Here is a 12622-nt window from a genome sequence, read left to right on the forward strand (position 1 = left end):
AGATGATTTATGACTATAACAATATAAAGATATCAATAAGATGATTTATGACTATAACAATACAAAGATATCAATAAGATGATTTATGACTATAACAATACAAAGATATCAATAAGATGATTTATGACTATAACAATACTAAGATATCAATGCAGATGATTTATGACTATAACAATACAAAGATATCAATGAGATGATTTATGACTATAACAATACAAAGATATCAATGAGATGATTTATGACTATAACAATATAAAGATATCAATGAGATGATTTATGACTATAACAATACAAAGATATCAATGAGATGATTTATGACTATAACAATATAAAGATATCAATAAGATGATTTATGACTATAACAATATAAAGATATCAATGAGATGATTTATGACTATAACAATACAAAGATATCAATAGATGATTTATGACTATAACAATATAAAGATATCAATAAGATGATTTATGACTATAACAATATAAAGATATCAATAAGATGATTTATGACTATAACAATACAAAGATATCAATGAGATGATTTATGACTATAACAATATAAAGATATCAATAAGATGATTTATGACTATAACAATATAAAGATATCAATGAGATGATTTATGACTATAACAATACAAAGATATCAATAAGATGATTTATGACTATAACAATATAAAGATATCAATAAGATGATTTATGACTATAACAATATAAAGATATCAATAAGATGATTTATGACTATAACAATACAAAGATATCAATAAGATGATTTATGACTATAACAATATAAAGATATCAATGAGATGATTTATGACTATAACAATATAAAGATATCAATGAGATGATTTATGACTATAACAATATAAAGATATCAATAAGATGATTTATGACTATAACAATATAAAGATATCAATAAGATGATTTATGACTATAACAATATAAAGATATCAATGAGATGATTTATGACTATAACAATATAAAGATATCAATAAGATGATTTATGACTATAACAATATAAAGATATCAATAAGATGATTTATGACTATAACAATATAAAGATATCAATAAGATGATTTATGACTATAACAATACAAAGATATCAATAAGATGATTTATGACTATAACAATATAAAGATATCAATAAGATGATTTATGACTATAACAATATAAAGATATCAATAAGATGATTTATGACTATAACAATATAAAGATATCAATAAGATGATTTATGACTATAACAATACAAAGATATCAATAAGATGATTTATGACTATAACAATATAAAGATATCAATAAGATGATTTATGACTATAACAATATAAAGATATCAATAAGAGATGATTTATGACTATAACAATACAAAGATATCAATAAGATGATTTATGACTATAACAATACAAAGATATCAATAAGATGATTTATGACTATAACAATATAAAGATATCAATAAGATGATTTATGACTATAACAATACAAAGATATCAATAAGATGATTTATGACTATAACAATATAAAGATATCAATAAGATGATTTATGACTATAACAATATAAAGATATCAATAAGATGATTTATGACTATAACAATATAAAGATATCAATAAGATGATTTATGACTATAACAATATAAAGATATCAATAAGAGATGATTCATGATGAAAGTAGAAGTTGAATTATCACTAAAGATGTAAAACAATCATAAAAGGCTTCGTGAGTCAAAGTGTGATGTGATTGGACAGGAAGACGTGTTGTGATCATGTGATCAGTTTAGATCACATGATAAACTCACACGCTGTGGAACCTGAACCTAAACAGAGAACTCATTTCTGAGTGTGAGTTCACGAGGAGCTCCTGAACGCAGCGCCCCACCCCCTCCACCGAAGGGCCAATCAGGAGGCTCCTCTGCAGCTGACAGTCATCAGTCCACTCAGGTGTGTCTTCAGGGAGCTCTCCTCTCACACAGGTAGGACTCAGCATGCACCGCTCATCAGGCCTCATCTCAGGCTGTGGTCTGCTGACCTGGGTGAGGACGGACCAGACCAGGACCCAGACCCAGACCAGGACCTCCTGCTGCACTCAGGTGAGGAGGACAGAACGTCTCCATACAGAAGAGAAAGACAGAGGAGACTGGATCACATGTGTGACACATGACAGGAGAGACACTTGACTGTTGATCGATAGAAGATCAGCTGATGTTCCAACAGTAACTTGTTCTAGGCTGCTTTTATTGTGAAACTCTTGAAACAGGAAGCTGCTCCAGCTGATTTCTTCGTCGACTGAAGCAAAGAACATGTTGGTGAAGTTCTTCATTCATCAGCTGACGAACAATATTCAGATCAACGTCTCTGCTGCTGACGTGTTTCTGCTGTTTGTTTATTGGATCAGCAGGAAAAGCTCCTTTAACTTGATGTCGCTCAAAGAACCCAGAACCAGGTTCTACGTCTTCACTGCTTGTAGTGGTGGAAAGAAGAGCTGCAAACCTACTGTGCTGACTGTTTTTGACAGTTAAACGTTACTTGATAGTTAAGTGTTATTTGATAGTTTATGTTATTTTGATAGTTAAATGTTATTGTTTATTGTTGAATCTTATGCACCTTCCTCCACGACAAATTCCTTGCAGGTGAAAACTTGCTTGGCAATAAACGGTTCTGATTCTGACTAAAGATAGATGCAAACCCACTAGAGATGGATGCAAACCCACTAGAGATGGATGCAAACCCACTAGAGATGGATGCAAACCCACTAGAGTTGGATGCAAACCCACTAGAGATGGATGCAAACCCACTAGAGATGGATGCAAACCCACTAGAGATGTATGCAAACCCACTAGAGATGGATGCAAACCCACTAGAGATGGATGCAAACCCACTAGAGATGGATGCAAACCCACTAGAGATGGATGCAAACCCACTAGAGATGGATGCAAACCCACTAGAGATGGATGCAAACCCACTAGAGATGGATGCAAACCCACTAGAGATGGATGCAAACCCACTAGAGATGGATGCAAACCCACTAGAGATGGATGCAAACCGACGTGTGAAGTATTTTTACTAGTGCTGGGCAAGTTAACGCATTAATTTCGCGTTCACGCATTCATTCATTAACGCCGACATTTATTTTATCGCGCGTTAACGCATTTTTTAAAATTTATTATAATTATAATTCTTTTTTTTTTTTTAATTGAAAGACAAGAGACAATACATATACATAACAACAAGAGGATGACAAGAGCAGTGGGATCAAAGGCAGCAAACATCCTGAAGTCAGTTGCGGTAAAGTCTACGCTGACATTCACCGTAAACTCATTCAAACGCACAGATCGGGAGCGAAGGACTTTGAAAGTTAACGGAAACATTAACGTGAGACAACATCCGGTTTCTTCAGACCAACATCCGGTTTTCAGAATAAGATGCCAACAAAGTATGAATTATATTCACATTAAGTATGAAACATGCTGCCTGCAGCTCGTGAACCAAATGTTATTGCCCCTTTGTTCATATAGCAGTACTTTCAAAATAAAAGTGCACAATACACTACTTTATTATTCATGATTGAACTTTGCCATAACAATGAGATTAATCGCAAAAAATCCATGCGATTAATCGCGACTAAATATTTGAATCGTTGCCCAGCACTAATTTTTACTTGTTAAGATTAGTTTGATAACTTTGATTAATGACACAAAATAGAAACAATAATGAAATGAGTTCTCATAGATATGATCTCTAGTGATCTGCAGGGTAAAGGTGTCCCACTATGTGTCCTCTTTGTGTCCCCCATGGCTCAGAGTGAAGTGGACTAATCCAGATTACATGTGACCACGTCACCAGGACCCTTAGAGACGTGGTTCATAGCTGCTGTGTTTAAGCTGCTCTGTGTGCAGAGACCTGGACCAGCAGACTCTCACCTCCTGGTCTCGTGTGTCCCCCATGCAGTCTCAGGCCTTAGAGGAGCGCTCGCTTCGCACCACCTCGCCCTCCCTGCTGACGGCCACGGTGGGTCAGAGGGTCCTCAGCCGGCTGGACGAGGGCTCAGGATGCACCAGCACCGAGCGGGTCGTCGCCCTCTGGACCGAGGAGGGCATCCGGAACGCCCGGGACATCCTGCAGGTCAGTACAGACCGGGACCAGGACCAGGTGTGTGGAGGGGTTTAGAGTCATGTGGAGATCTGTGGAGGAGAAGCTGTGGTTCTTTATGTCAGTGAAGCCCATCGTTTAGATCCAGGTTTCTTTCAGTCTGGTGGGTCGACGACATCGCTGCTTTTACCTGGGCCTGAACCAGTCCCAGTGCAGTCCTGATCCTCCATATGAACCAGTCCCAGTGCAGTCCTGATCCTCCATATGAACCAGTCCCAGTGCAGTCCTGATCCTCCATATGAACCAGTCCCAGTGCAGTCCTGATCCTCGATATGAACCAGTCTCAGTGCAGTCCTGATCCTCCATATGAACCAGTCCCAGTGCAGTCCTGATCCTCGATATGAACCAGTCCTAGTGCAGTCCTGATCCTCCATATGAACCAGTCTCAGTGTAGTCCTGATCCTCCATATGAACCAGTCCCAGTGCAGTCCTGATCCTCCATATGAACCAGTCTCAGTGCAGTCCTGATCCTCCATATAAACCAGTCCCAGTGCAGTCCTGATCCTCCATATGAACCAGTCCCAGTGCAGTCCTGATCCTCGATATGAACCAGTCTCAGTGCAGTCCTGATCCTCCATATGAACCAGTCCCAGTGCAGTCCTGATCCTCCATATGAACCAGTCCCAGTGCAGTCCTGATCCTCCATATGAACCAGTCCCAGTGCAGTCCTGATCCTCCATATGAACCAGTCCCAGTGCAGTCCTGATCCTCGATATGAACCAGTCCCAGTGCAGTCCTGATCCTCCATATGAACCAGTCCCAGTGCAGTCCTGATCCTCCATATGAACCAGTCCCAGTGCAGTCCTGATCCTCCATATGAACCAGTCCCAGTGCAGTCCTGATCCTCGATATGAACCAGTCTCAGTGCAGTCCTGATCCTCCATATAAACCAGTCCCAGTGCAGTCCTGATCCTCGATATGAACCAGTCCCAGTGCAGTCCTGATCCTCGATATGAACCAGTCCCAGTGCAGTCCTGATCCTCCATATGAACCAGTCCCAGTGCAGTCCTGATCCTCCATATGAACCAGTCCCAGTGCAGTCCTGATCCTCCATATGAACCAGTCTCAGTGCAGTCCTGATCCTCCATATGAACCAGTCCCAGTGCAGTCCTGATCCTCCATATGAACCAGTCCCAGTGCAGTCCTGATCCTCCATATGAACCAGTCCCAGTGCAGTCCTGATCCTCCATATGAACCAGTCCCAGTGCAGTCCTGATCCTCGATATGAACCAGTCTCAGTGTAGTCCTGATCCTCCATATGAACCAGTCCCAGTGCAGTCCTGATCCTCGATATGAACCAGTCCCAGGGCAGTCCTGATCATCCATATGAACTAGTCCCAGTGCAGTCCTGATCCTCCATATGAACCAGTCCCAGTGCAGTCCTGATCCTCCATATGAACCAGTCCCAGTGCAGTCCTGATCCTCCATATGAACCAGTCTCAGTGCAGTCCTGATCCTCCATATGAACCAGTCTCAGTGCAGACCTGATCCTCCATATGAACCAGTCTCAGTGTAGTCCTGATCCTCCATATGAACCAGTCCCAGTGCAGTCCTGATCCTCCATATGAACCAGTCTCAGTGCAGTCCTGATCCTCCATATGAACCAGTCCCAGTGCAGTCCTGATCCTCCATATGAACCAGTCTCAGTGCAGTCCTGATCCTCTATATGAACCAGTCCCAGTGCAGTCCTGATCCTCCATATGAACCAGTCTCAGTGCAGTCCTGATCCTCGATATGAACCAGTCCCAGTGCAGTCCTGATCCTCGATATGAACCAGTCTCAGTGTAGTCCTGATCCTCCATATGAACCAGTCCCAGTGCAGTCCTGATCCTCTATATGAACCAGTCCCAGTGTAGTCCTGATCCTCGATATGAACCAGTCCCAGTGTAGTCCTGATCCTCGATATGAACCAGTCCCAGTGTAGTCCTGATCCTCGATATGAACCAGTCTCAGTGCAGTCCTGATCCTCCATATGAACCAGTCCCAGTGCAGTCCTGATCCTCGATATGAACCAGTCCCAGTGTAGTCCTGATCCTCGATATGAACCAGTCTCAGTGCAGTCCTGATCCTCCATATGAACCAGTCTCAGTGTAGTCCTGATCCTCGATATGAACCAGTCCCAGTGTAGTCCTGATCCTCTATATGAACCAGTCTCAGTGCAGTCCTGATCCTCGATATGAACCAGTCTCAGTGTAGTCCTGATCCTCGATATGAACCAGTCCCAGTGTAGTCCTGATCCTCTATATGAACCAGTCTCAGTGCAGTCCTGATCCTCGATATGAACCAGTCTCAGTGTAGTCCTGATCCTCGATATGAACCAGTCCCAGTGTAGTCCTGATCCTCGATATGAACCAGTCCCAGTGTAGTCCTGATCCTCGATATGAACCAGTCTCAGTGCAGTCCTGATCCTCGACATGAACCAGTCCCAGTGCAGTCCTGATCCTCGATATGAACCAGTCTCAGTGTAGTCCTGATCCTCGATATGAACCAGTCTCAGTGCAGTCCTGATCCTCGACATGAACCAGTCTCAGTGCAGTCCTGATCCTCGATATGAACCAGTCTCAGTGCAGTCCTGATCCTCGACATGAACCAGTCCCAGTGCAGTCCTGATCCTCGATATGAACCAGTCTCAGTGTAGTCCTGATCCTCGATATGAACCAGTCTCAGTGCAGTCCTGATCCTCGACATGAACCAGTCTCAGTGCAGTCCTGATCCTCTATATCAGCGGTTCCCAAACTTTTTAGGCCGCGCACCCCCTTCTACATCCCGACCGGGTTCGCGCACCCCCCCCCCCCCCCCCATTAATAAAAAAAAATAAAAAAAGACGCAACAGAGCCTTTTAAGCCTTCATAGCCGCATAAGAATCGGACCAATGAGAGAACAGTTTGCTCGCGCGTGGCATTTGTTTACAAGATTTAGTCCGCTGTTAAATGTTGCAGTGTGAACACAAACCGAACAAAGGAGCAACTGCAACAAAGCAAACGAACTGAAGGTGTGAAAACGCCCTGAAACACTGCAACAACGTTTCAATAACTTTCAGTGACACAAGGCGTCACTTTTAAAGAGCAATACGGATGCGAGGACACACGCACAGGCTCAGAGGCAGATTATCACATTTAATTTACAATTAATGAGCGACTAATGTAGCCAGGATGTCTTCGGACAAAGCATCGATGCGGCGACACAGTGTTGTTGGACACCGGGATCATGTCCAACTTTTTTGCTTCTTTCTCCCCAATCATACATTCCACCATCTCTCTGGCAGCTGGCAAGCTCACGTCTTCAGTGATTGTGTGCGGTAGCCCCTTTCTCGCTATTCTGTAACCAGATATGAAGCCCGTAGTGCGTCATTTATAGACAAACACATGAATGAGACTCCAGTTGTTTTGTAACTCCTCCAATTTGGATATAAACAATGTAAGGGGCTTTTGACTTGGTGTTCAGGTGGCGACGTAAATAAGAGCTTCAGACTGTTAGCCAGAACCTCACTGCACACCACGCACTGTGGCTTTGGGGAATCTGCGTTGCCAATACAAGTGAAGCCCAGACACACATACTTTTCATCATATTTCCTCTTTTTTTCCCAGTCTGATGCTCACTCTCGTTTCCTCTTTTTCACCTTGACTCCGCGATGGGCCGATGTGCTCCCGATTTGTCTGTGCAATCCCTTCCTCCTTCCTCCGTCTCATCTTCCTCTGACTCTGACTCGATTTCTTCTCCCGGTCTCTCCCCACGCACCTCTCCGTTCCCCTCGCCTCCGATTCCTCTCTCTCTCTGTCCCTCTCCTCTTTTATGACTGATAGCTTCAGATGTCCCACCTGACAGTTTTTAAATTAAAATTACATTTTTTTTTTATATTTAATATTATTACACCATCAGACCGCCATTACACTTTTCCTCTCGCGCACCCCCTAGAGGCAGCTCGCGCACCCCCAGGGGTGCGCGCACCCCACTTTGGGAATCCCTGCTCTATATGAACCAGTCCCAGTGCAGTCCTGATCCTCTATATGAACCAGTCCCAGTGCAGTCCTGATCCTCGATATGAACCAGTCTCAGTGTAGTCCTGATCCTCGATATGAACCAGTCTCAGTGCAGTCCTGATCCTCTATATGAACCAGTCTCAGTGCAGTCCTGATCCTCGACATGAACCAGTCTCAGTTTAGTGTGGTGAACTCATGCAGGTTCACCAGAAACTCCTTCAGCTCAGACTCCAGCAGAGACCGGTCCACCGTGGACAGAACCAGATCCAGAGCCCCCCCCCGCTGCTGGACACCCAGGATGTACTGCTGGACCCGCTGGAGGGAAGGGAGGCACGGGAGAACCAGGACCAGGACTGAGAGGGGCAGACTGTCAGACCTGCTGCAGTAACATGAGAGGTTTTCTAAAGAGACTCTGGTGCTCAGAGACACTTCCACGTTAGTCCACAGGGGGCGACAGAGTTCCTCTTAGTGACTTTGTCACTGAAGGCTACTTCAGCAGCTCAGAGGGTCTGGAGGAACCTCGGGTTCCTCAGGGTCGGGTCAGAGGAGCAGCACCAGGTTTCTGAGATCCAGGTTCAGGTCTCTGCAGCACACTTTAATAAACAACAGCTGCTGTACTTCAGGGGGATGATGAGGTCGTTCACTTGAGTATTTCCATGTTGTATTACTTCATACTGCTACTAAATAATGTACTTTATACTGTACTACACCTCAGAGGTACATGTAGTACTTTATACTGTACTACATCTCAGAGGTACATGTCGTACTTTATACTGTACTACATCTCAGAGGTACATGCTGTACTTTACACTGTACTACATCTCAGAGGTACATGCTGTACTTTATACTGTACTACATCTCAGAGGTACGTGTAGTACTTTATACTGTACTATATCTCAGAGGTACATGCTGTACTTTATACTGTACTACATCTCAGAGGTACATATAGTACTTTATACTGTACTACATCTCAGAGGTACATGCTGTACTTTACACTGTACTACATCTCAGAGGTACATGCTGTACTTTACACTGTACTACATCTCAGAGGTACATGCTGTACTTTACACTGTACTACATCTCAGAGGTACATGCTGTACTTTATACTGTACTACATCTCAGAGGTACATGTAGTACTTTATACTGTACTACATCTCAGAGGTACATATAGTACTTTATACTGTACTACACCTCAGAGGTACATGTAGTACTTTATACTGTACTACATCTCAGAGGTACATGTAGTACTTTATACTGTACTACATCTCAGAGGTACATATAGTACTTTATACTGTACTACATCTCAGAGGTACATGTAGTACTTTATACTGTACTACATCTCAGAGGTACATATAGTACTTTATACTGTACTACACCTCAGAGGTACATGTAGTACTTTATACTGTACTACACCTCAGAGGTACATGCTGTACTTTATACTGTACTACATCTCAGAGGTACATGCTGTACTTTATACTGTACTACATCTCAGAGGTACATGTAGTACTTTATACTGTACTACATCTCAGAGGTACATGAAGTACTTTATACTGTACTACGTCTCAGAGGTACATGTAGTACTTTATACTGTACTACATCTCAGAGGTACATGCTGTACTTTATACTGTACTACATCTCAGAGGTACATGCTGTACTTTATACTGTACTACATCTCAGAGGTACATGTAGTACTTTATACTGTACTACATCTCAGAGGTACATGTAGTACTTTATACTGTACTACGTCTCAGAGGTACATGTAGTACTTTATACTGTACTACATCTCAGAGGTACATGTAGTACTTTATACTGTACTACATCTCAGAGGTACATGTAGTACTTTATACTGTACTACGTCTCAGAGGTACATGTAGTACTTTATACTGTACTACACCTCAGAGGTACATGTAGTACTTTATACTGTACTACATCTCAGAGGTACATGTAGTACTTTATACTGTACTACGTCTCAGAGGTACATGTAGTACTTTATACTGTACTACATCTCAGAGGTACATGTAGTACATCTCAGAGGTACATGCTGTACTTTATACTGTACTACATCTCAGAGGTACATGTAGTACTTTATACTGAACTACATCTCAGAGGTACATGTAGTACTTTATACTGTACTACACCTCAGAGGTACATGTAGTACTTTATACTGTACTACATCTCAGAGGTACATGTAGTACTTTATACTGTACTACATCTCAGAGGTACATGCTGTACTTTATACTGAACTACATCTCAGAGGTACATGTAGTACTTTATACTGTACTACACCTCAGAGGTACATGTAGTACTTTATACTGTACTACACCTCAGAGGTACATGTAGTACTTTATACTGTACTACACCTCAGAGGTACATGTGGTACTTTATACTGTACTACGTCTCAGAGGTACATGTAGTACTTTATACTGAACTACATCTCAGAGGTACATGTAGTACTTTATACTGTACTACACCTCAGAGGTACATGCTGTACTTTATACTGTACTACATCTCAGAGGTACATGCTGTACTTTATACTGTACTACATCTCAGAGGTACATGTAGTACTTTATACTGTACTACATCTCAGAGGTACATGTAGTACTTTATACTGTACTACATCTCAGAGGTACATGTTGTACTTTATACTGTACTACATCTCAGAGGTACATGTAGTACTATATACTGTACTACGTCTCAGAGGTACATGTGGTACTTTATACTGTACTACGTCTCAGAGGTACATGTGGTACTTTATACTGTACTACGTCTCAGAGGTACATGTGGTACTTTATACTGTACTACGTCTCAGAGGTACATGTGGTACTTTATACTGTACTACGTCTCACAGGTACATGTTGTACTTTATACTGTACTACGTCTCAGAGGTACATGTGGTACTTTATACTGTACTACGTCTCAGAGGTACATGTGGTACTTTATACTGTACTACATCTCACAGGTACATGTAGTACTTTATACTGTACTACGTCTCAGAGGTACATGTAGTACTTTATACTGTACTACGTCTCAGAGGTACACGTAGTACTTTATACTGTACTACATCTCAGAGGTACATGTGGTACTTTATACTGTACTACACCTCAGAGGTACACGTAGTACTTTATACTGTACTACGTCTCAGAGGTACATGCTGTACTTTATACTGTACTACACCTCAGAGGTACATGTGGTACTTTATACTGTACTACACCTGAGAGGTACACGTAGTACTTTATACTGTACTATGTCAGAGGTACATGCTGTACTTTATACTGTACTACGTCTCAGAGGTACATGCTGTACTTTATACTGTACTACATCTCAGAGGTACATATAGTACTTTATACTGTACTACATCTCAGAGGTACATGTTGTACTTTATACTGTACTACGTCTCAGAGGTACACGTAGTACTTTATACTGTACTATGTCTCAGAGGTACATGTAGTACTTTATACTGTACTACGTCTCAGAGGTACATGTAGTACTTTATACTGTACTACGTCTCAGAGGTACATGTAGTACTTTATACTGTACTACGTCTCAGAGGTACATGTAGTACTTTATACTGTACTACGTCTCAGAGGTACATGCTGTACTTTATACTGTACTACGTCTCAGAGGTACATGTTGTACTTTATACTGTACTACGTCTCAGAGGTACATGCTGTACTTTGTGTACCTCTACCCGTCTTGTTCCAGACTCTGGACTTCCCTCTGGAGGAGCGTCTCAGTCTGGCTGACCTGACTCTGGCTCTGGACAACGAGCTGCTGGTCAGCGGGAACGGCATCGAACAGGCGGCTCTGATCTCCTACAAGAACGAGATCCAGCACCTGCAGTGGGTCTGATGATGTCACACAACGTGATGCGGCTCAGTCCACACGCTAAGCTAGGCTAACGTGTGTGTGTGTGTGTGTGTGTGTGTGTGTGTGTGTGTGTGTGTGTGTGTGTGTGTGTGTGTGTGTGTGTGTGTGTGTGTGTGTGTGTGTGTGTGTGTGTGTGTGTGTGTGTGTGTGTGTGTGTGTGTGTGTGTGTGTGTGTGTGTGTGTGTGTAGGGTGCTGGTGGACCAGGCCTGCAGTGAGCGGGACAAGGTGAAGACAGACCTGGATCAGGCTCATCAGAGGAACCTGCAGCTGGTCAGAGAGGTGGACGACAGACACGCCAGCATGGAGACACTCAACCAGAGCAGGATCAGGTCAGACTGGTTCTCTCACTGGTCCTCCTACTGGTCTCCTACTGGTCCTCATACTGGTCCGTGAGTCGTCATGATGAAGATGAGCAATGAGGCGGCGGTGTTGACGAGCTGCTCTGTGATTGGCAGGGAGCTGGAGCAGGACCTCCGTGATAGGCTGGCGGCTCTGCGCTGCCAGTCGGAGCAGGAGAGCGAGGCTCAGCTGCAGCAGACGGAGAGAGAGCGCCGCTCACTGCAGGACCGGCTGCAGCTGCTCCGAGTCCAGGAGGCGGAGCTACGGGAGGAGCTCTGCGGCGCCGCACAGGTGAGCACAC

General features: G+C 42.8%; 1 protein-coding gene across 1 annotated transcript in view; it reads left to right on the forward strand.

Moving 5' to 3' along the window:
* Nucleotides 1-1970: 1970 nt before the first annotated feature.
* LOC306785642 (ninein-like protein) overlaps nt 1971-12622 on the forward strand; it is a gene marked incomplete at its 5' end in the record, with an annotated part of 29774 nt that continues 19122 nt past the window's right edge. The window contains 5 exons of the mRNA XM_079280100.1: nt 1971-2075; nt 3934-4107; nt 11817-11953; nt 12171-12311; nt 12438-12612. Coding sequence (XP_079136226.1) covers nt 1971-2075; nt 3934-4107; nt 11817-11953; nt 12171-12311; nt 12438-12612 — 732 coding nt within the window. The remainder of the gene's footprint in view (nt 2076-3933; nt 4108-11816; nt 11954-12170; nt 12312-12437; nt 12613-12622) is intronic.

This window comes from Melanostigma gelatinosum (genome assembly GCF_949748355.1).
Source record: "Melanostigma gelatinosum genome assembly, chromosome: 12".
In the NCBI taxonomy this organism is placed as follows: Eukaryota; Metazoa; Chordata; class Actinopteri; order Perciformes; family Zoarcidae; genus Melanostigma; species Melanostigma gelatinosum.